The following is a 23,835-nucleotide window of genomic DNA, read 5'->3' as shown; positions in this document are numbered from 1 at the left end:
TTTTCAATGGCCGCGAAGATTGGGACGTTCGGGCACAGCTTCTTCGAGAAGGTCAAAGAGAGGCTCCTCTCCAGAAAAGGGTACTCCGACTTCAGCCTGAACAGCACCGATGGGAGCGATTATGGCGTCAAATGCAGGTGCTTTAGGTTGAGTTCGAATGGGATTGTGAATATCTGGCATTGGTTGCAGGATATTGTGGTTAAGCTGTCTGAGATGGGTCATTCCGATCCTCTGAAGGTCATCTTCGCCGTGAAGATGGGCTTGTCTTTGGCCCTTGTTTCGCTGGTGATCTTCTTGAAGGAGCCTCTCGAGAATGTTAGCCAGTTCTACATCTGGGCGATTCATACCATCATTGTGGCTTTTCAGTTCAGCGGAGGTATTATGGATTATTGTTATTGGCAAATGGAATTTTTTTTGCTGTTGCGTTCACTTTCATTTTGCTGAATTGAAAATGAAACAAAAAAACGAAAGAAAAAAATGGCCGGTTCCTGGGTAGACCCTGGAACCAATTGACAAGGTAGGTTCCAGCTTTCAGGGTATGCAGAGTAGATTACAGATTTCAAAAATTGGGAAACCGATCCCAACAAGGTAGATTTTAGGTTGTACTATAACTTAGACCAAACCTGAAACCGCTCACCTCTATATATAGCTATCAAAATGGGTTATAAACCCATATATTAACATATATTTGCTTAAGTGGGTTATAAATAGTTTACTTTATATTTTAAAATATAGATCTTAATGGGTTTTAAAATAAAAAACCCAAAACAAATGAATTTTAGTGGATCTATTATAAACCCACTTTCAACCCATTTAATAAAATAGGTTAGGCTCAGCCCACCTCTTCTTCTCCTTCATCTAGTCTCTTCTTCTTCGGTTCGTGGCCTGAGCTCTGCTCAACACTTCACCAATGGAAGCCCTCCCTCGCGTGATCAATCTGTGCAAATTCCATTGCCCGACCTCTCGCACCGTTCGTCAGCCAACCCCACTTAACCTTTCTCGATCGCTGTTTTGCATTTCCAGCGACTCTGACTCCCACAATTCAATGCTGAGAATCCGATTCTCAAGTTCTCATCCCGTTGCCAAAGCTAGCGATCACGACCCCAACCATCACCACCACCATGATGACGACCACAATTACCACCACGGAGGCATCACGAAGTTGAGTGGACCGCAAAGGGTGTCGGGCAAGTTCGCGAGAGCGATTGGATGGGTGAACTTGGCGAATTTGTTGAGGGAAAATCAGCAGATGTGCCATTGCTCGGCGGCTTTGTTTATAGCTGCTGCTGCTTTGCCCTTACCTGATTCCAAAGCCGGCGGTGAAGCCATTTCAGAATTCTTTGCTGTTCCTCGCATTTCCCCCTCGTTGGAGTAAGAATTTCATTTGGCTTTTCATGTTACTTTGCAACCTAAATGAACTCGAAGCTTTGTCGATGGAAAATGGAGCCATTGTTTGCGGATCCTGTCATTTTCGTCGTGCTTGCCAACATTGTATTGTATGGTCCGTCGTGAGCAAATAAAGGGGAAAAAGTCTTTTTCTTAAATGGGTTTTAGTGGCTTTTCATATTATGAATTGGATGTCATGGGCCAAGTTGAACCAGACAAAGCCTTTTTCATCTTCGAGTGGGCTCGGCTGCTTAGTGATTTTAGACCACCTACGCTTTGGAATCTATTTCATTCATCATCTTTCTTGTTCCTTGTCGATAAGATTTTCTTTTATATCGTCCACACTAGTCTTTTTTGTTCTTTTTTTTTGTCGGAATCGTCCACACTAGTTAACTTAGCTACGAATCCTACAAATAGTATTTTCATTTATAATATTTCTTTTCGACTTTCACGTCTCAGTCCATAATCTGACGCCCAAGCTCCTTCGCTGACTCGATGAACCGGTTAATGGAGCTGCCCATTTTTCAAATGTAACAATTTATGAAGAAAATTGTTTAAAATGGATCTTAGGTTGGATCGAGTTGGGCCGTGTATGGATCACTCATTTCATATAGTATATAAATTGGTCAAAACGGGTTAAATGCGTTATTTTCGGTCGGACCATTTTTTACCCCACCCGATCCACTCGTTTGATGAGCTTATCACCTATTTATATAATGACTCAGTCTATTATATGTGGGTTAAGAAGTAAATTTATGCATATTTTAACGGCAATAGCAAAATCTAAGAATGTCCACCGCACCACCTGAAGACTTACTTCTCTGTGCGATAATTCCACTTGCGGCTTGAAGAAGTCGACTTCACACACAAAGACCCCACAAACGTAGGATCTCCTTTTTGTGTAGCTCTGAGGAGTCCACTTATTGTGCAGCAATCTTGGATAAGACCACAAAAAAAACAAACTCTCATATATTACATTGATGCATAAATAGGAGAGTGGATTTCGTTACTAACAGACTAGATTTAATAAATTAATTTACATTTTTCAATCGGATCGGTTTTTGAACACGAACTCAAACTCGAGACATAATTCAACAAATAGCATGAGGCACCTAATTAACTAAAATGAAGGGAACATAAAGGAAGATGACATGTTTTTATTGAAGTTCATCTTCTCAAGTTAATTTATCGCATGCAAAAGGACAAATTGGAATATGTTATTACACCTAATACTATTCACAGCGCTCATGTTTTTACAGTATAGCACATAAGTAGCATGTGATATCAAGAAAATTATATTAACATTAATGTTTACAAAACAAAGGACGTGCAATCCCATACTAACACGAGAATAATCAATAGGGTCATATTACATCCCTATCAGGCAAAACATGTATATATTTTTGACAAAAGAGCTAATTAAGATATAACTTAAGTTCCAATTCGCACCATCCCTTTTTCATTACCAATATTTGGTAATGGTTCCTCAAGACCTTCAAAGATTTCAAGAGGGCAAAAGTCTTGCAAGTCGTACCGCCAGTTTCAGGAAATAGAAGAGAGGCCAAAGGAACAAATAACTGTAAAATCTAAAGATACGGAACAGGGCAGTGATTCCGATAATCAAGGCAACAACGGCGACCCAAGGGCGTTTGCTTACGGTCACGTAGACCCCCGCCATGAAGCCCACGGACATTGTGGCAATAGCTATGAGCAGCGGCAGCCTTTCCTTTCTAAGGAAATGATGCACCGGCCGAAATTCGTTGGGCTGCGTCTTAAGAAGGATCACAACTGCAAATATCGAGCTGTACATGGCGACAGTGTTGCAGATCACGAAGACCTCGTACACGGGTTTGTACAACAGCATAGCAATTCCTGCATCTGGTTCAGAGCCATTATATCCTCCGCGAACAGAAAAGCCGGCGGCAAATGTCACGGCGGCAACCAGCGTTGCCACGACCATACAGGTATTGGCCGCGTCCTTTGGTCTACCCAAATGCAGAGGCTCCAAATCTCTCCCCGGGTCTAAGCCTTCTCGCCGGCAAATTGCTCCGTCTTTGCTTCTGGGTGCTTTAACAGCTTTTAATAAAGGTACTGCTAACAGCTGGAAAGCCTAATAGAAAAAAGACCGTTATTATATAAGAAGATGGACCAACAATCAAAGGAATGAAACCTTTCAAGGGATGCACAGACTTGCAACCGCAATCTTTTCTGAGCTTACTGTAGAAACTTAATAATCTAGGTAACTTCCGGGGCTGTTCAACGGGTCAAAAATAAACTTTAATTCTTCTCGTCGCTCGCCCCCCCCGCGAAAGGAAGTAGCTAATAACAGCGAAAAACAAACGTAGATCAATTGCTAATCCATTTTGTAGATATCATTACCGTGCGACGTGCATCACCGTGTTTCCGTCGCTCGTCTGCAATGTCGAAAGCGGTCAAGTTGTCGTTGTTTACAAGTTCAAGATCAACTGCATCCTCTCCAATGAAAGACAAAAGAGCCTTGAATTGCAAGTGCGATGCGGCCACATGAAGAGGTGTATTTCCTTCCTTGTCTTTCGCATTTACAAGCTTCTCAAGCTTGGGATCGCGAAGTATGTAGTCTACTACCAAGTCCTTCCCATACTTTGCCGCAACGTGAAGTATATTTTGGCATTCGTTAAGATTTAGCAACTCATCCGGATTTGGCCAGAATCATAGCAGCTTCTTGATTATTTCAAGATGACCCATCTTACATGCGACGTGAATCGGAAGATAGCCCTTTTGGTCACCCTCAAAGGCGCTCGATGCAAACTTGTTGACCAAGAATTCGACTCCATCGACGTAATTTACGGATGCTGCTAGATGAAGAGGAGTACCATTTCCAGCATCTCGTAAATTAAATAGCTCTTTCTTCCGCTCCGACATCTCTTTCAGCATTTCTACATCATTAGAGAGCAGTATGTGAATGAATTTGTGTCATGCTCATGACCAAGCATCCGGGAACTTTTCCCTCTAATGATTATATTTCTCTTTAAATTTAACAAAAATGCGATATTACAACAACTACATATTGAAATCTAAACTTTTGGGGGAAATTTTCAGTATACCCATGAGAGCACGCTTCAAATCATAGAGATGTTCATTTCCAAGAAGTAGTTTACCACATCGGAGTAACCAAGGGCAGCTATGACATTAGTCTCTTCCTGTTTTACGAAAGGTCCTTGGCGAACAATATATGTAGTATAGTATCTACAAAGGCTTATACTATGAGTATCGACTTCTGAAGTATTCGATTGATGACATTCTTCTGGGCCAAAATTTATAAGAAATTTTCAATAATCGATGGAGGCTCTAGATAAAGTTAAACCATTCCAGCAGGAGAACAAAAAATGCGAATGAGACTTACAGGCTGAACGGCTGGTATGGATCCAAAGTAGACACACATATAAATGTATATGGTCCGACTAATATAATTGCCGGAGGGAGAGCCAGAAGCACAATCACTGACCTATCCTTTTGTAACGACCCGGTCCGACGAAGGCAGGGATGGGTCATTCCGATCCTCGGAAGGTCATCTTCGCCGTGAAGATGGGCTTGTCTTTGGCCCTTGTTTCGCTGGCAATCTTCTTGAAGGAGCCTCTGGAGAATGTTAGCCAGTACTACATCTGGGCGATTCATACCGTCATTGCGGCTTTTCAGTTCAGCGTAGGTATTATGGATTATTGCCATTGGCAAATGAAAATTTTTGTTGCTACGTTCACTTTCATTTTGCTGAACTAAAAATGAAACAAAAAAAGAAAGAAAAAAAATGGCCGATTCCTGGGTAAATCCTGGAACCGAACCAATTGATAGAATAGATTCCAGCTTTCAGGATATGCAAAGTAGATTACAGGTTCTAAAAATTAGGAACCGATCCCAATAAGGTAGATTTTAGGTTGTACTAGAACTTGGACCAAACCCGAAACCGCTCACCCCTAAATAAAGCTATCAAAATGGGTCAACCCATATATTAACCTATATTTGCTTAAGTGGGTTATAAATAATTTACTTTATATTTTAAAAAAAAGATCCTAATGGGTTTTAAAATAAAAAAACCCAAAACAAATGAATTTTAGTGGGTCTATTGTGCGAATGGTAACCATTCTGCTCCAGAAATCAAATTCTTGCCAGAAATTGATTTCTGGAGGAGAAATCTGTTTAGTAAAACATGACTAATTCTGCTTCAGAAATTGATTTCTAGAACAGAAATCTGTTTTGATTTGTTGATTTTTTTTGCACCTAAAAAAATTTAAATTTTACTCAAAGTGGGTGGCCACAGATATTATAAGCCATTCTGTAAAGTTTTGAAATTTTTGATTTTTTAAATTTTTTTGGGCACCTAAAAATATTTAAATTTCACTCAAAGTGGGTAGCTACAGGTATTCTAAGCCATTTTGTTAAGTTTTGAATTTTTTTTATTTTTTTGGGCACCTCAAAAAATTTAAATTTCACTCAAAGTGGGTGGCCACAGATATTCTAAGCCATTCTGTGAAGTTTTGAAATTTTTATTATTTTTTGGGAACCTCAAAAAATTTAAATTTCACTCAAAGTGGGTGGCCACAGGTATTTTAAGCCATTTTGTGAAGTTTTGAAAATTTTTATTTTATTATTATTTTTCTTTTTTTTTGGCACCTTAAAAAATTTAAATTTCACTCAAAGTGGGTGGCCACGGGTATTTTAAGCTATTCTGTGAAGTTTTGAATTTTTTGAATTTTTTTTATTTTTTTAAAAAAAATTCACCAAATTTCATATTTTCTCGAAATCTGACTTCTTTTTATTTTCTGGAAATTTTTATGATTTTTTCTAGAATTTTTCAATTTTTATGCATTTTCTGAAAAAAAAAATTTATGAGAAAATAGAGAGAATGCATTCCGGAATCAAAAAGCTACAAAAAGTAGCTTCTCTTTTTCTTGCCAAAAACTCATTCTGGAATTAAAAATGCATTCCGGAATCAAGAATGCATTCTGGAATCAAGTATTTTTAACAAACGCATTTTTATTCCAGAATACAAAAATTACTCCAGAATGCATTCCGGAAATTTTTTAACAAACGCCATTCTGTCCCGGAATGCATTCCGGGACAGAATTTTTATTCCGGAATGCATTCCATGCGCACCCTTATACACCCACTTTCAACCCATTTAATAAAATAGGTTAGGCTCAGCCCACCTCTTCTTCTCCTTCACCTGGTCTCTTCTTCTTCGGCTCGTAGCCTGAGCTCTGCTCAACACTTCACCAATGGAAGCCCTCCCTCGCGTGATCAATCTATCCAAATTCCATTTCCCGACCTCTCGCACCGTTCGTCAGCCAACCCCAAATTAACCCTTCTCGATCGCGGTTTTGCATTTCCAGCGACTCTGACTCCCACAATTCATTGCTGAGAATCCGATTCTCAAGTTCTCCTCACGATTAGCCATCTCATCCCGTTGCCAGAGCTAGCGATCACGACCCCAACCATCACCACCACCATGATGACGACCACAATTACCACCACGGAGGCAACACAAAGTTGAGTCATTCCGACTAATATGGTCCAAAGTAGACACACATATAAATGTATATGGTCCGACTAATATAATTGCCGGAGGGAGAGCCAGAAGTACAATCACTGACCTATCCTTTGGTGAATCACGGCTCCGTGAACTGGGGACATGCCTTGAACATGCCCATCCACCGCTTCCATCAGAAGCATGAGATTCTTCAAGTCCCCCATCTCGACTGCCAAGTACAGCGGGCTCTTGCTCTCTTTGTTCTTCTGATTCACCAATGTTGGGTTTTTAGACAGGAGCAGACTGATCAATTCACTGTGACGGTTCTTCACAGCCTCATGCAATGCCATGTTCCCCATGTCGTTCGCCATGTCCTCAATACGGCCGCGGTCGAGAATGAGCCAGTCGAGGATGAGCTTAGCCGCGCGGATCCTTTCAGCTCTTGCCACGACGTGGAGCGCGGTGTCCCCTCGGAAGTTCACCATGGTGGTGAGCTGCTTGTAAACGATGACGTTGAGGAGGACTTGGAGGATGTCAGCATTCTCGATACCCGCTGCGACGTAAAGCAACGAGTTCCCAGAAGGACCCTGTATGCGGATAATGTTGGACAAAGAGACCCTCTCTTCGGCAGAATACTTTTCGAGGGCCTCGATGAACTCGTCCACGTTGCCTTCTTTCACGGCGGTGCATAGCAGCAGATACACACGATATTTGGATTCTAGTGGAAGTTGTCCTTCATTTACTACCGACTCCAGTGCTTTCAATCTGGCCCTTCTCTGCTCCCAGATTTTATGATCATCAATGTCTATGCTCTCGCGATTGCCATCCATCTTAAAACTCTGAAACTTGAATATTGTCTTCTCCAAAGTTAGACGATGATCTGATGAACTCTTTTGCGGAGTCCCTTGTCCAAGATTAAATGCACGATTCTGTATTCCTTGAGTGGCTCACGGGGTTTACACAAATCACTCATCGGTTGCCACGTCATCATGGGCCAAATCATTTCATTTTCTTATTTAAGATGTAATTATCAAATGAGACCCACCACACTCTGCACAAAGTTGGTTGGACCAGATTATCATAGTACACACGATTGTGCCCGTCGTCTAACTTCAGTCATACACCACGAACGAGGTTTCGAATTTCTTTTTTCATTTCTTCTCTCTCTGCACAGTACATATGTTCCTTTTAGTCTGGACCCACTTGCACAAAGTTATTTGTAGAATGAAGAAAAGAAGGTGAGAGAAGAGAGAAAAAGAAAAGAAAGTGAGAGAAGATGGGATAGTAAAGGCAGCGGGAGAGGTAAAAAAAAGGGAAAAGGATGAAAAAGAAAAAGAAACCCTGCGGCTTTTTTTTCTTTAGCTAAAAGTGAGAAAAATCTCTTGCCTGTGCTAAGGTTCAGTTGACGCAACTTTACGGAGAATGGGTCTCCCTTAATATTTTTTCTCTTAAGGTGTGTCTGTGTCACAGAAAAGTCAAAATTTGAAAAATAGTTTTTGAAAAAATACTAGTTTTATCGCTTAAAAAAATTAGTAATTAGACAATTTATGCTTAATTATTATATGATAACAATATTTTGTATTCATTCATTTTTGTAAGCCATATAATCAAATATTTTATGGGAAAATATCTTCCAAATTTTCGGTTTTCCATTAAACAAACACACCCTTAAACAAAAAAATAAAATGAATTGGTTTGTGTTCGCGCACTTGGCAACGAGTGAGTGGATTTGCGGAAATCACTTGTGGCAATCAAGGTATCCAATATTCTCTCTAATTGTGCCACCACAGCTAAAAATAGTAACGGCAAATTATATGCACAAAAGTGTTACTAAACAGAAATTTTGTAAATCAATTTAGGTCATCACGCCGCGCATGATTGAGCTAGATCACACAACTCAATTACATTATTGACATCAGTCGCTCAAAGCCAACTAAAGAAAAGATTATTGCTCTTTATTAACAAGTGACTACAAGACGTTGGGAATTACTTAGTGCTCGGTGGGATTTGCTCGCAGAAAGCAAATTCCTCAAAGTTGGGCTCCTAAAAAATCAAAGAAAAAAAATATATATATATATATGTGCGAGCACACGAGAAATTGAATAGCCAAATATAGCTAGTCACCGTTAGGAAAAAAGGTACTGCTAAACAAAACTCATGTAGTATCATTAGAAAGATCTATTAAATTTCAAAAATTGGAGAAAAAAACACTTCAGTGTTGTTTTCACGATTACCGAAAATATCATTATGTATTTAAATGGTTACCGATTCATAACAATATGTGAAATCTAGAAATGATCAAAGCATGAATACTGTAATTTTACTAGATGAAATTATCAAGGGTGCCTTACATGCTTGCGAGGCTCTTCAATTATTGATGACCTAATGTGGTCAAATATACATTATGTATGAAAGACTCCTGTTAGCACATAACGACACCGTTCTCTTAATTATATAATGGAGATGGACCACAGGAAGAGCAAAAGAGTCATGGTTCTCGAGCAAGTAACGAAAAATTAAACTGCAATATTTTCATTTAAAAAGAAATTTACAATATGATACTATTAAGCAATGAGATATTCGAAAAAGTACTAAAAAAGTCTTAACCTATTAAATTGATACCAATTTAGTCATAAACGTTTTACTTGGATCAATTTAGTCCTAAACATTTTCATATTGATATCAATTAAGTCCATTGGGTCAATTTAGGTCGAAAATTGCTGATGTGGAGGCCAGCCATCCTATGTAGCACGGCTAGTACTGATGTAAACATTTTTTTCACAATTTTTTAATAAATTTACTATTTTTTCCTTTTCTTTTTTTCTTTCCTTTCTCTTTTTTCTTTTTTCCTTATTTCCATTTGCTAGTCGCCAGCCTCCATGATGGCCGGTGGAGGTACACTAGCTCCGTTCGTTTGGCGGAAAATATTCTCCTGGAAAATATTTTCCGGATTTTCCGGTGTTCGGGGGGCGGAAAACGTTTTCCGTGGGAAAATATTTTCCTTCCCCCCCTCACAAAATAGCCTAAGTCTATGGAAAATGACTTCCGCTTCTTCAAAAGCGGAAATCATTTTCCGGAGCTTCTTCTTCTTCTTATTCTTCACTAAGGTCGCCGGCCGCCGCCGCCGCCGCCGGATGCCGGACGTTGGCCGTCGGTCGCCGGCCGCCGCCGCCGCCCGCCACCGGTCGCCGGCGAAAAATATTTTCCGAAACTTTTTCATATTGGTCGCCGAACACCGGAAAATTATGTTCCGGGAAAACATTTTCCAGGAAAATGACTTCCGGGAAAATATTTTCCAAAAGGAGAATATTTTCCGCCAAACGAACGGAGCCTAAGAGTGTCATGCGCTCACTTAAGTGCCATAACTTTTTTTTTCTCTCACTTAAGTGTCACGTCGGTGTAAAATCAATTACTTGAGCATCATTTCTGACAAATCATCTTACATGTATTTTTTTCTTAATTTTCCATTCCGACGTGGAATTTTTTATCCAACATGGCAAGAGTATAACAAATGTATTCGTTTCTTGCTCTTTCTTTAAAATCTTTCCTAATTAGAGGAAGCCGTTTTTAGACTCTCTCTATTCCTCAAATGACGTTGTTTTCAAGCTTTCTCTCTTCCCGTCACTTAAGTGGTCACTTTTAAAAAATTGATGAACCCAAGTGTTCACTTCTAAAAATTTATGGCACTAAAATGATCACTCATGAAGTTGTTGGAACTTCTTATGTCCTTCAATCAAACACTCAAGCGACGTCATTTGCCTTCTCAAGTGCTGACTTCAGCTTTCCGACATGCCACATTGGATGATGTATTATAAATTAATGCCACGTCGGCTTTTCTGATGAGGCAAATCGTCAATGGCACTCGAGTGATCGATTTTTCAAATTTGCAGCACTCAAGTGAGCCAAAAAAAAAGTAATAACATTCAAGTAAGCGTTGTGCAAAAATTATGGCACTCCTAGTGTACTTATACCGCTAACTTTGTCTTGAACCATTGCCGTGGGAAAGTGAGGCTGGCCGTGCCCAATGGCTGGCGTCTGTGGCGAAAAAACAAGAAAGGAAGGAAGAAAAGAAAAAGAAAAGAAAATTCAAAAAAAAATTTAAAACAATTGCCAAGTGGATAGCCGGCGCCAGCTAGCATTCACGTTAACGCCGGCCAGCCAAAATTGGCCAAATGGATTGAATTGGCATAAATGCAAAAGTTTAGTATTGAACTAGCATAAAAAAAGGTTTAGGATTTAATTGGCACAATCACAATAGGTGTAGGACTTTTTTGGTCATTTTCCCCGATTAGAACGAGCAGCAAACATTTGAAATAAATAATCAGAATTTATTTATTTAAACGCCTCTTGTGACAAAGTCATTACAGTAGCATGACATTACCGAATTTTACATCAACCATTAACCATGACATCAAGATCTAGTATTTGCCAAGATAGGATGTGCAGTCAATCCAAATCCAATAACTAGGAAGAGTCATCTGCGAGTTAGCGAATGAGGTTCTTCATCTTTATATGGAGTAGACATAACGGTTTATCAACATTAAGAATTTTCGCATAATCATTATTAAACATTCTATATCATGTGCTAATCACACGAGAAAATTAGTCTTTGCTTGGGGTAGCGTGCAACCATCATACTGATTCTTTTTCTTTTTGGAGGTATTGTTTGGTTCTCAAATCTGAATTGTATTCTTCTTCTTTTGTCATTGAATCAAGTGCTTACTAACATATATTTTGAACCATTTAATGTGGCAATTTTATCCCTCGTATGTTTATTTGGCATCTATCGTAACAAGTTTTTTAAGGGGGTAAATCGTCGAGGGCTAAAATTGTCACGCCCCGTACCCCACGAAGCGAGAGCATCCCACCTTCGGTCGATAAATTGCAACGTCCCAGGAAGCGTCGCCGACCCACGCCCATACAGAGATCAAGCACAAGCGGAAGTATAAAAAAAACAAACCTAGACAATTACAATATGAGCCAAGGATAGCCATCCAATAAACAACGATCAACGCAGAAAATATTTACATACTTATATTACTATTTTAAAACTCTTTTTACAGTGTTCACGACAACCAAAAAGGAAACACCAACAGCTGGGAATAACCCAAACAGCCACTTCTCCGTTCTGCTCCATCCCCACCGGGGTGCATGCTCGACGACTGCTGGATAAAATGCGATATTCCCAAAAAGAGGTGGTGACCTCGGCATCCTACTGCTGGGGGTCTGATGTTTCGGTTTACACAACCGTGAGACGAATCTCAGTGAGTTCAACCCCTAAACCTAGGCTAGGCTAGCATGCAATCTCCTGACCGGAAACAAACATTTAAAATCATAACACAACTATAATCATACAATTCTCTGACCCTGCAGGTTAGACAGTTCAATATGTAATAATCACGGGACATACGTGGCACACATTATCACACGTACGCCAATCACATGCTCATACACCGAGTCTCACACACTCGCATGCTATTCAATGCATGTTTATGCATGCAAATGTCATTGACATGTCATGCACATTTCTTTGGCCCACTGGCCCACACTGGCACACTTGCCCAATTAATTATTATTACGACTCGAATCATCAATTTTTCACGGCCCGGTGCGTCTAGCCTGCTTCAAAGTGCATGAGGCGCAACACTGTTCTCCTTGCGAACCAGAGCCTGCTTCAAAGTGCATGAGGATGGTCGCCTTCCGAACGTACCGGGCATCGTCCTGCTTCAAAGTGCATGAGGACGGTATCGACCCGAAGGTCCTTAGGTGATCACACAGCTCATTATTATCTGAACCCAGCGTATAACGCTTCAGCGTATTTTAGGTGATTACATGCTCATGGCAGACACGCATGCTCGCACAATTTCATCACATGCCTCACTCTTGGCATACGCAATGCGTGTCCATGTTATGCAATGCAATGCACCACGAGCACCAACATAATTCGGACACCCAATGTCACAACACGTGCTTAATTGGCCCAATTAATACCGTGTGGCCTAACGTGCGATTCACAAATCAGCAATTCATTGTAACCAAACAATGGCCAATCGCACTCCACAAAATCAGCCACACAACATACGACATAGCAGTACGAAATCAACCACAATTAAGCACAATTGACGTACAATCAGTCAACCCGGGTATACCCGGCAATTTCACCAACGAGCTCCTAAATTGGTCATTAAACCCCATTATCCTCCCCAATGATTCTCATTAATCCACTAAATTTTTTCGATAATAATTTCTCCCAATCAGTTCTCAACCCAGTCTGAAATACACACTGCTATAATCTAAGCCAGTCCAAAATGCACCGATAATACCTAAACCAGTCCAGGAAAAATGCACTATCAGTCCTAATCCGAGTTTAGGAATTTTACTCACCTAATCCAAAGTCACGACGTCGGGGAACGGCGGCCGATCACTGGTGAACAGTGAAACCCGCGGCGGAATTCCCGGCAACGGCCGGGGGGGGGGGGGGGGGTGGGTGTACGGACGATGAACAGTACTCCCCGTACGGACACTGTACGGACGGGCTGGGACGGTGGCCGGCGAGATGCCGGTGACAGCCGCGGCGTCCCTTACGGCCGGCGTGAACAGTAATCCGTACGGCCGTGAACAGTACCCCCGTACGGACACTGTACAGACGGTGGCTGGGCAGCGACGTATGGACGTGCTGGACGGCCGGGTGTCGACGGAACGGCGATCGGAGCTCCGGCGAAGCTCCGGCGGTACTGTTTGTAAAACAGAAAAATGAGAAAAGAGGGAAAAAGGAGAGAGAGGGCTGTTTCTGGACTGAAACCGGGGCCTGTGGTGGCTGCACAGAGGTGGAAATGGTTGCTGGTGGTGCTGGCTCGGCGGGGGCAGCTCCGGCTGGTACTGTTCCAGCGTGAACAGTACCAGGAAATGCAGAAATGTGCCCACGGTAGAGAAAACGTTGAGGAAGAAGAGGAAAAATTGGGAAATGGCCGAATGGGTCTGCACGAGAGAGAGAGAGAGAAATATAGTCTGGTCAAAGCTGGTCCAACATGGAATTAGTGGATTCCAAGTGTCAAAATCTAGGGCTATTGGACAATTTTGCCCTTGATCCAAGGGCTAGGATTCAATCTAATCCAATAATTTAGGAGGTGAAATGGTCTTTTGTCTCTAACCATGGTTGACCAGACCTGGTTTAATCCCAATTAACCTTGGTTAACCCCAAAATTTTGACCAATTTTCGGAATTAAATAAAATGGTCTTAGGGGCATTTTCGTAATTTTCCGATCCCAAACTGAAATTTCAATTTTCGCACATACGTGTTCCATATGTGCGTGGCCAATATAGTATGACGTCGGAATCGCGAAATTCATCGCGCAAGCCCTCGAAAATCCACGTCAAAGTTTCGGGAATAAAATAATATTATTTTTTCAATTTTTGTCGAAATTCCAATTTTTGGCCAAAACGACTCCTGGTATGCGTGGCCACCCAAAAATGGCGTCGGCCACGAAAAATAACCTCATTTGGCCTCGAAAAGCGACGCTGGCATCCCGGGGGCAAAATCGTAATTTTTCACCCCCGGACCGAAATTCCAAATTTTTACTCGTACTAACTCTACATATGAGTGGCCAGCGTAATATGACGTCAGATTCCCAAAAATAGTCTCTTAAGCCTTCGAAAATCGATACCGAAATTTGGGCCCAATTCCGTGAACAAAACCCGCTAAACTTTCAATTTTAGGGTCTCTCACTAACGGGCGGCAGTTTAGAGATTACGCGTATCGACCTAGGGCTACCCGTATCGTAATGGTCTCGATCATTGAGAGAATGAGAAATTATCACTAGCCCCAGAGGCTACGATCGTTCGGTTTAGGTTCAGGACTGATTGGCCACGTGCACTTTTCGGTCATGCAGATTCACCTGCGATCCGAGTGTACAACGTTGGCCTTGGCCAAACCAAATCCGTTACCTTTCCTAAGATCGGCCCACATCGGTTCAAAATATTCCCTCAGCATCTCTCGCGATCGGTATCCGTTTCACGATAGGGTCCCCGGTCCACGTACCGCTTTCTAGTTAGCCATGCCCCATTGGTTAGTATCCCGAGAGTGATCAGCTCTGGGCGAGACTTACTAAAATGAAATGCGAATTAATATCCGTTTTATTGATCCCGGACTTACATCGAAATTCGGGCTGTTACAAAAATTGTCCTTTTGCTTATTTTATGTATAGCATGGTATAACTCAATTTTCAAGATTAAAGGAAAAATTGTCATAGTTGGTAATCAATTTTCTTCTGTGACATATATTTGACAATACATAATAGAAGAAATTAAAGGGTCATATTTCTTTCTTGCCTATGAAAACATGAGGCGCCTATTTAAGCGAAAGGAAACATATATGACAGTGGTATGTTTTTATTAATTGTCCATCTTCTTAAGATAATTTATTGCGTAGAAAAGGAGAAGTAAAATTGAAATCGAATTGGCATTTGTTATTACCCCTAGTATTATTCACAACACTAATGATTTTATGGTCTAGCATGTGATATACAGAGTATAAAATCAAATAAAATAAAAGGCATATAGAGAAATTAACACTAATGTTTTCTAACAAAGGATGTGCAATTCAATACTAACTTGAGAATAATCAATAACATCCCTATCAAGGCGAGATATATATCCATTTTTGGCACAGAGCTACTTAAAATAAAACTTAAGTACCAAAGTTAGATATGCGAAATATAGCTTCATAACAGGGTACAGAGATTTTCATTCACGTCTTCTCAGTTTTTCAATCCTCACCATCCCTCTTTCCCCACCCACACTTGGTAATGGTTCCGCAAGACCTTCGAGGATTACGAGAGGGTACTCAGGCAGCCGCAGCTTATTGTCTAGTTTCTCGAGCGAGCAGGTCGTTTGGCCCTTCCTCTGGTCTCATATATTGAAATTGGTATAAAAGCCCCAATGAAGTATTCCCAGAAGAAATGGCAAATCCGATTGCGATTAGGTGCCCACCCTAGCGTACATAACGAGCCAAGGTAAAGTTTCCAGATACGGATGAGGGCAGTGATTCCAATGATCAAGGTGACAACGGCGATCCAAGTGCGTTTGCTTACGGTCACGTAGACCCCCGCCATGAAGGCCACAGACATTGTGGCAAGAGCCATGAGCAGCGGTAGCCATGACTTGCGAATGGCCGAACGCACTGGATCCAAACCTTTTCTCTGCACCCAAAGAAGGGTCACAACTGCAATTATTGAGCTGTACATGGCGACGGTGTTGCAGATCACGAAAACGTCATACATAGGTTTTTCCAACAGCGTAGCGATTCCAGCATCTGGTTCAGAGCCATTATATCCTCCAGGAACAGAAAAGCCAGCAGCGAATGTCATGGTGCCAATGAGCGTTGCCACGACCATACGGGTATTAGCCACATTTCTTAGTCTATCCACATATTGAGTCTCCTGAAATCTATCCGGGCCTGAGCCTTTTGGCCGGCAAATTGCTATATCTTTGCTTCTGGGTGCTCTAGCACGTACTAAGATTCTTGCTGTCCTAATCTGGTTAAAGCGTAATAGAAAAAAAAGACCGTTATCATCCGTGAAGATGGACTAACAATCAAAGATTTAGAATTCAAAAAAATGAAACCTTCTCAAGTGATGCATAGACTAGCAAATGCAATCTTTTCTGAGCTTTTTGTAGAAACTTAACTCCACGTGGACCATTTCAATTGCGTTCGTCTCTCACAGAAAGGAAGTAGCTAAAAAAACAGGGAAAAACAAAAGTAAATAAGTACGTTAATCCATTTATGTAGATATCATCACCTCGTGAATTGGAGCATCAAGTTTCCTCTCATTGGCAATGTCGAAAGCTGTCAAGTTGTTGTTGTTTACAAGCGTAAGATTGGCTCTTCTGCGCCGCCGGGTGAGTAAAAACACAACTTCAGGTTGCCACTGCAATGTGGCCACATGTAGAGGCGTATTTCCTTCCTTGTCTTTCGCATTTATAAGCTTCTTAAGGTTAGGATCGCAGAGTATATAGTCCACTACAGAGACCCATCCGTACTTTGCTGCAACGTGAAGTATATTTCGCCCCTCCTTAAGACTTAGCAACTCTTCCGGGTCTGGCCAATGTCGAAGTAGCTCTTTGATTATTTCGAGATGACCCATCTTACAGGCGACGTGGATTGGAAGATAGCCTTCTTCATCACACTCAAAGGCGCTCGAACCAAACTCATTGACCAGGAATATGACTCCATCAACGTAATTTACGTATGCAGCTAGATGGAGGGGAGTACCACCTCCAGCATCTCTTAAATCAAATAGCTCTTTCTTCAGCTTTGACATCCTTTTCAACATTTCTACGTCATTAGAGCAGGAAATGAATGAACTTGCTCATGGCCAAGGGTCTGGTTTTTCTTAAAATAAAACAAAAATGCGATTAAATAGACATTGGGGAATGCTCAAAGCATGGAAACAGTCATTTCCAAGAAGGAGATTACCACATTGAAGTTCTCAAGATCAGGCCAAGACACGAGTCTCTTCCTGTTTTACAAGAGGTCCTTGGACAATAATATAAATAGTGTAGTATCTACAAAAGCTTATACTATGAGTATCGACTATTGAAGTATTAACTCGGTGACATTTTTCAGGGGGTAAGTTTTGCCAGGACCTTAAGTCCAAACATATCGTATCTGCCTTCTTCTGGGCCAAAATTTATAGGAAACTTTCAATAATTGATGCAGGCTCTAGATAAAGTCAGAACATTCTAGCAGAAAAACAATAAATGTATGTTAGACGTACAGGTTCAACAGCTGGTATGGACCTAAAATTTACACACGTATACATGTGTATGGTCGGAATGATAAATGTAACGAAGTGAGAGCCATAAGTTCAATCACTTACCTAATCTTTGGTGCATCACGGCTCCGTGAACTGGCGACATGCCTTGCATCCTGGACCAAGGGACTTCATTTTCATCCATCGCCTCCATCAAAAGCTTGAGAATCTCCAAGTTTCCAGTCTCGACTGCCAAGTACAGTGGGCATTTGCTCTCCTTGTTCTTCGGATACACAGCTCTTGAGCCTCGACTCAGGAGCAGACGGGTCAACTCATAGCGACTGTTCTTCACAGCCTCATGCAGTGCCGTGTTCCCCATGTCATTCGCAATGTCGGCAATACTGCCACAGCTGAGGAGGAGCTCGGCCGCATGGATGCTGCCAGCTCTTGCCGCGACATGGAGGGCGGTGTCCCCACGGTAGTTTGCCTTGGCGACAAGCTGCTTGTCATGGATGACCTCGAGGAGGGCTCGGAGGATGTCGGGGTTCTTGATACCCGCTGCGATGTGGAGGAATGAGTTCCCAGAAGGGCCCTGTATGTGGATAATGTCAGATAAAGAGACCCTCTCTTCGGCGGAATACTTTTTGATGGCTTCGATAAACTTGTCGACATCCCCGTCTTTCGTGGCCGTGTGTAGCAGCGGATTGATACGACATTTGAATTCTACTTGGCAGTGTGGTTGGTTTACCGATTCTAGTTCTTTCATTCTGGCCCTTCTCTGCTCCCAGATTTCATCATCTCCAATAGTCATGCTCACGTGATCGCGATCCATCTTCAGACTCTGAAATTTGAATATCGTCTCGTCCAAAGTGAGACGATAGTCTGGTTGAACTCTTCTGCGGTGTCTCTTCTCCAAGATGAATTGCGTAGCCACAAACTTGGAGATTTTTGTTTTTTTCTCTAGCTGTCAGTGCGTATCATGGCCACGAGAAATTCTTAAACATCGTACTACATTTATATAGAGAACGTTGTCGGTGCAAACTATTTTAAGCAAGTAATTCCTTGAAAACTGTTGGTGCTGCGAAATTGCACGAGGCGGGAATCTAAATTTCAGGCGATATGGAAAAACAAAACCGATTCTCCACAAAATGATCAAATTATCAAGTCCTGTGCTTCTCAAATGAGCATGGATCTGCGAAAATGTATCGATAAGGAAAATGCTAAATTGTTTTTGAACAAGAAAATTTATACACGATTGAAGTTTTGATCATCTATAAAATATTATGTATCGATAATATATCTTTTAAACTTAAATATTAATTTGATCCACAATCTTCATTTTAGTTGAATATGTTTCACAATTCTTGCTCATGATCGAGGTAAGTTAAAACATATGTAGTTACCTAATCGTACAAATAATCTAAAACAAACTCAAGAACGTCCTTTAAATTCAGTTCATACAAACACACACACAAGAATTGTGACAGCAAATTATATGCCCATAAGTGTCATTAAAAAATATTTTGCAACACAATTTAGGTCATAACTCTTACATGTGATTGAACTAGATCACACAATACAATTACATTATTGACATAAGTCTTCCAAAGCTGACTAAAAAAGAGTTCTGTTATTTGTGAATGAGTGATTTCAAGACACTGGTTAAACATATATAATAAGAAATGTTTCAATTTTTAATGCATTGATTACACATAACATGAGAGATATAGTGCATTGAAATTTGTAAATTTTTCTTATGCATGGTTGCTTAATAATGTATCAAGACACTTGTTAACAAAAATGCAACTTAAAAATTATTTTCAAATTTAACTTAATTGAATGTATGTTAACATAAATTCAATGCTTATGAGAACCAAAATCACAATCATGCAAAAATGAAATTTCGAGAAGTAAAATTTCAAGTCGTATTTTTTTTTTGACATAGAAATTTGAATATATTGTGCTTGTTTTGAAGTTTGACCTTTTTCATTGCAGCTTGGGTTTTTATTTTTTTAGTTTTAGCTCTTGCTGCGATGTGGAGCGCGGTGTCCCCTCGGAAGTTCGCCTTGGTGGTGAGCCGCTTGTCAACGATGACCTTGAGGAGGACTTGGAGGATGTCGGCATTCTCGATACCCGCTGCGACGTGGAGCAACGAGTTCCCAGAAGGACCCTGTATGCCAATAATGTTGGACAAAGAGACCCTCTCTTCGGCAGAATACTTTTCGAGGGCCTCGATGAACTCGTCCACGTTGCCTTCTTTCACGGCGGTGCATAGCAGCAGATACACACGATAGTTGGATTCTGGTTGAAGTTGTCTTTCATTTACTACCGACTCCAGTGCTTTCAATCTGGCCCTTCTCTGCTCCCAGATTTTATGATCATCAATGTTTATGCTCTCGCGATCGCCATCCATCTTAAAACTCTGAAACTTGAATATTGTCTTCTCCAAAGTTAGACGATGATCTGATGAACTCTTTTGCGAAGTCTCTTCTCCAAGATTAAATGCACGATTCTGTATTCCTTGAGTGGCTCGTGGGGTTTACACAAATCACTCATCGGTTGCCACGTCGGCACGGGCCAAATCATTTCATTCTCTTATTTAAGATGTAATTATCAAATGAGACCAACCACACTCTGCACAAAGTTGGTTGGACCAGACTATCACAGTACAAGATTGTGTCCGTCGTCTAACTTCAGTCATACACCACGAACGAGGTTTCCACGAACGAGATTTCGAATTTCTTTTTTCATTTCTTCTCTCTCTGCACAATACATATGCTCCTTTTAGTCTTGACCCACCAGCACAAAGTTATTTGTAGAATGAAGAAAAGAAGGTGAGAGAAGAGAGAGAAAGTAAAAGGAGAGAAAAAGAAAAGAAAGTGAGAGAAGATGGGAGAGTAAAGGCAGAGGGAGAGGTAAAAAAAAGGAAAAGGAAAGAGAAAAAGAAAAAGAAACTCTGCGGCTTCTTTTCTTTAGCTAAAGTGAGAATAATCTGTGTGCCTGTGCATGGTTCAGTTGACGCAACTTCATGGAGAGTGGATCTCCCCTGGTATTTTACATTTTAAGGTTCGTCTGTATTCCGGGAAAGTTAAAATTTAAAAAACACTTTCCAAAAAATAATTAATTATATCCCTTAAAAAATTTAGTCAATAGATAATTTATGCCTAATTATTCTTGTGCATGATAACAATATTTTTTATTCATTCATTTTTGTGAGCGATATAATCAAATATTTTTTGAGAAAATATTTTCTAAATTTTTAGTTTTTCATGAAACAAGCGCATCCTTAAATAAAAAATAAAATGAATTGGCTTGAGTTCGCACACGTCGCAACAAGTAAGTGGATTTGCAGAAATCCCTTGTGGCAATCAAGGTATCCAATATTTTCTCTAATTGCACCACCACAGCTAAAAATAGTGACAGTAAATTATATGCACAAAAGTGTTACTAAACAAAATTTTGCAAAACAATTCAGGTCATAACTCCGCACATGATTGAACTAGACCACAAAACTCAATTACATTGTTGACATCAGTCGCTCAAAGCCATCTAAAAAAAGAGTATTGCTCTTTATTAACTAGTGACTACAAGACGTTGGGATTTACTCAGTGCTCGGTGGGATTTGCACGCAGAAAGCAGATTCATCAAAGTTGGGCTACTGAAAAATCAAAGAAAAATAATAATATATGTGTGTGTGCGCACGCGCAAGAAATTGAATACACTACAAAAAAACATGAATTTTGCGACGGGAAATTTTCGTCGCTAATTTGCAACAAATTTTGCGACGGATTTCTAAATCCGTCGCAAATTTGCGACGGAAAATAATCCGTTGCAAATTTGCGACGGAATTATTTTCCGTGGCAAAATTCGTTGCAAATTTGCGACGGAAAATTAGTCGTCGCAAATTAGCGACGACCAACTTTCCGTCGCAAATTTGTGACGACTTTTGCGACGGATTTATTTTCCGTCGCTAATTTGTGCAACGAAATTTACCCTTTTGCGACGAAAGTAGCGACGAATATTTTATCCGTCGCAATTTGCGACGGATTTTGCGACGAAAATGGATTCGTCGCTAATTTGTGACGGAAAATTACTTTCGTCATATGCACCCCACCGGTCAATTTCTCTCTCTCAGTACTGATTCCTCACGTCGCCCACTTTTCTCCCGCCTTATCCTTCTTTCGTTTCTCTCAATAATCCGTGTGAGCAGAAATCAATCTCGGTAAAGCTTTGCCACCGGTAAGTATCGTAACTAATTTCGTGACTAAACATGCGACTAATACAGTCCTGTCCTTTTTATTCATCGCTGGATGCGAAATTTTTTTTTATTGACTTTTTTTTTCTTTTTTTGTTATAACTTGGGCCGGTCGCCGGTCCGGCGAGGCCGCTCGGCCTCCCCCCATGGCGGTCGACCTCGCCGTCACCCAGATCTGGGCGACGGCGTGGTCGACCAGCGGCCATGGCGAGGCCGCCATGGCCGGCGAGGTCGACCGGCGGCCTCGCCCAAGTGTGGCGGTCAACCTCGCCGTCGCCCGGAGCGGCACGGCCATGGCCGTCGGTCGACCTCGCCGTCGCCCGGATCTCTAGGCGACGGCGAGGTCGACCGACGGCCATGGTGAGGCCGCGCGGCCTCCCCGATCCGGGCGAGGCCGAGCGGCTTCACCCCATGGCTAGCGAGGCCGCGCCGCCCGGCCATGGCCGTCGGTCGACCTCGCCGTCGCCCGGTTGGGCGACGGCGAGGTCGACCGGCGGCCATGGCCCGCCGCTCGGCCTCCCCGAGATCTGGGCGAGGTCGAGCGGTCTCGCCGTGGCCGCCGGTCGACCTCGTCGTCGTCCAGCGGCCATGGCCAGGCCGCTCAGCCTCGCCGACGACAGCCGGTCGCTGGACCGACGACAGCCGGTCGCTGGACCGGCGACCGGAGAAAAATATAAGAAAGAAAAAAATTTTAAAAAAATGCAAAAAAAATAAAAAAAAAAAAACTATTTAAAAATGAATGTTAAGTGATTTTGCTTTTATTTAGGTACGTGTCCAATTGAAGGTCTCGCAATCCAAGTGAACGTTGCAATTCTCTTCAAATTGACCACTTTCTGCTACCAAGATTTCAGTTAAATATCTGGGTAAGTCTTCTTGACATGGTAATTTTTTCAATTTTTTCAATTTCAAAGTAATTGTTGGGTGAAAAAAAATTTTAATTTCATAATTTTATGGTTTTAATTAAGAATAGTAGATATGATATTTTAAATATTTTACGAGATTTTTTTATTTTAATACAGACACAATGCAAAGAGACAGGGCTTGGATGTATAATAAGAACTTACCTGGACGTCGAGGATTGATCGATGAGTTTCGTACTGGGTTGGAACTATTTTTAGACTTTGCTAGTACTAAATATGAGTTCATGGATGGAAATAAGTTAAGGTGTCCATGTAAAAAGTGCAGTAATGGTAAATTTAATGTGTGTGATAAAGTTAGAGAACATCTTTGTAAATTTGGGTTTACTCCGAATTATTATAATTGGACTTGCCATGGTGAACCATTTATATCTGATGAAGGATATCGAAGAAGTGACCAATTTTTAGTTAGGGAAGAATGTAACTATTATAACCAATTGAACCCATACGAGAGGATGATGATTGATGCAGTTGGTCAGAATTTTGTTTCGGAATAGAACCATGCAAGTACTAGTTTTACTCCTATACTTGAACAAGTGGGTACTAGTCATGCATCACAATTGGAAGAGATGGGAGTAACGGGTTTTGATGAGAATGTATGTCATGGACCTTTTTCATCTAATCAGTTCTGAAAAATGATGAAAGCAGCAGATGAACCTTTATGGGCAGGTTGTGACAACCACACTAAGTTATCAGTGACAGCAAGACTGTTAAATATCAAGGCAGAGCATAATGTGTCTACGGATTGCTTCAACTCTTTTGTTGAAGTAATGCGAGAAACATTTCCTCGTGATAACATCATGCCAAGTGATTTTTACGATATGAAAAAGCTAGTGGATAACTTAGGTCTTCCGGTTGTAAGGATTGATGTATCTAGTAGGGGTTGTATGTTATATTGGAGAGATGATGAAAATGCAGAATCTTGCAAATTATGTAATCAACCCAGGTACAAGATTAACAGGAGACCGGGTCGTAATCAGAAACGTAGACCATGCAAGCAAATGTTTTATCTGCCCTTAATCC

At 41.1% G+C, this 23,835-nt stretch overlaps 1 protein-coding gene and 1 pseudogene across 2 annotated transcripts in view; both read right to left on the bottom strand.

The window, feature by feature from the left end:
- The window catches only part of LOC115677605 (protein ACCELERATED CELL DEATH 6-like), a 37,409-nt gene extending 18,700 nt beyond the window's left edge, over positions 1-18,709 (bottom strand). The window contains exons 1-3 of one of the 2 annotated variants that reach the window (XM_030588165.2): positions 17,767-18,709; positions 16,687-17,222; positions 15,698-16,422 (exon numbers count right to left, since the gene is read on the bottom strand). In XM_030588165.2, the coding sequence (XP_030444025.1) occupies positions 15,754-16,422; positions 16,687-17,222; positions 17,767-18,472 (1,911 nt within the window). In that variant the 5' untranslated portion in view covers positions 18,473-18,709 and the 3' untranslated portion in view covers positions 15,698-15,753. Of the gene's footprint in view, positions 1-15,697; positions 16,423-16,686; positions 17,223-17,766 lie in introns of those variants that run through there. The other variant, XM_056317348.1, reaches the window with a different exon arrangement.
- LOC115677607 (protein ACCELERATED CELL DEATH 6-like) lies at positions 2,666-7,806 on the bottom strand (annotated as a pseudogene).
- Positions 18,710-23,835: the final 5,126 nt, after the last annotated feature.

The sequence above is a fragment of the Syzygium oleosum genome, unplaced genomic scaffold, assembly GCF_021117445.2.
Source record: "Syzygium oleosum isolate NSW1041296 unplaced genomic scaffold, Sole_v2.1 Sole_v2.01, whole genome shotgun sequence".
Lineage (NCBI taxonomy): Eukaryota > Viridiplantae > Streptophyta > Magnoliopsida > Myrtales > Myrtaceae > Syzygium > Syzygium oleosum.
Note: the sequence above shows the minus strand (reverse complement) of the source record. Positions and strands in the feature narration are given on the sequence as shown.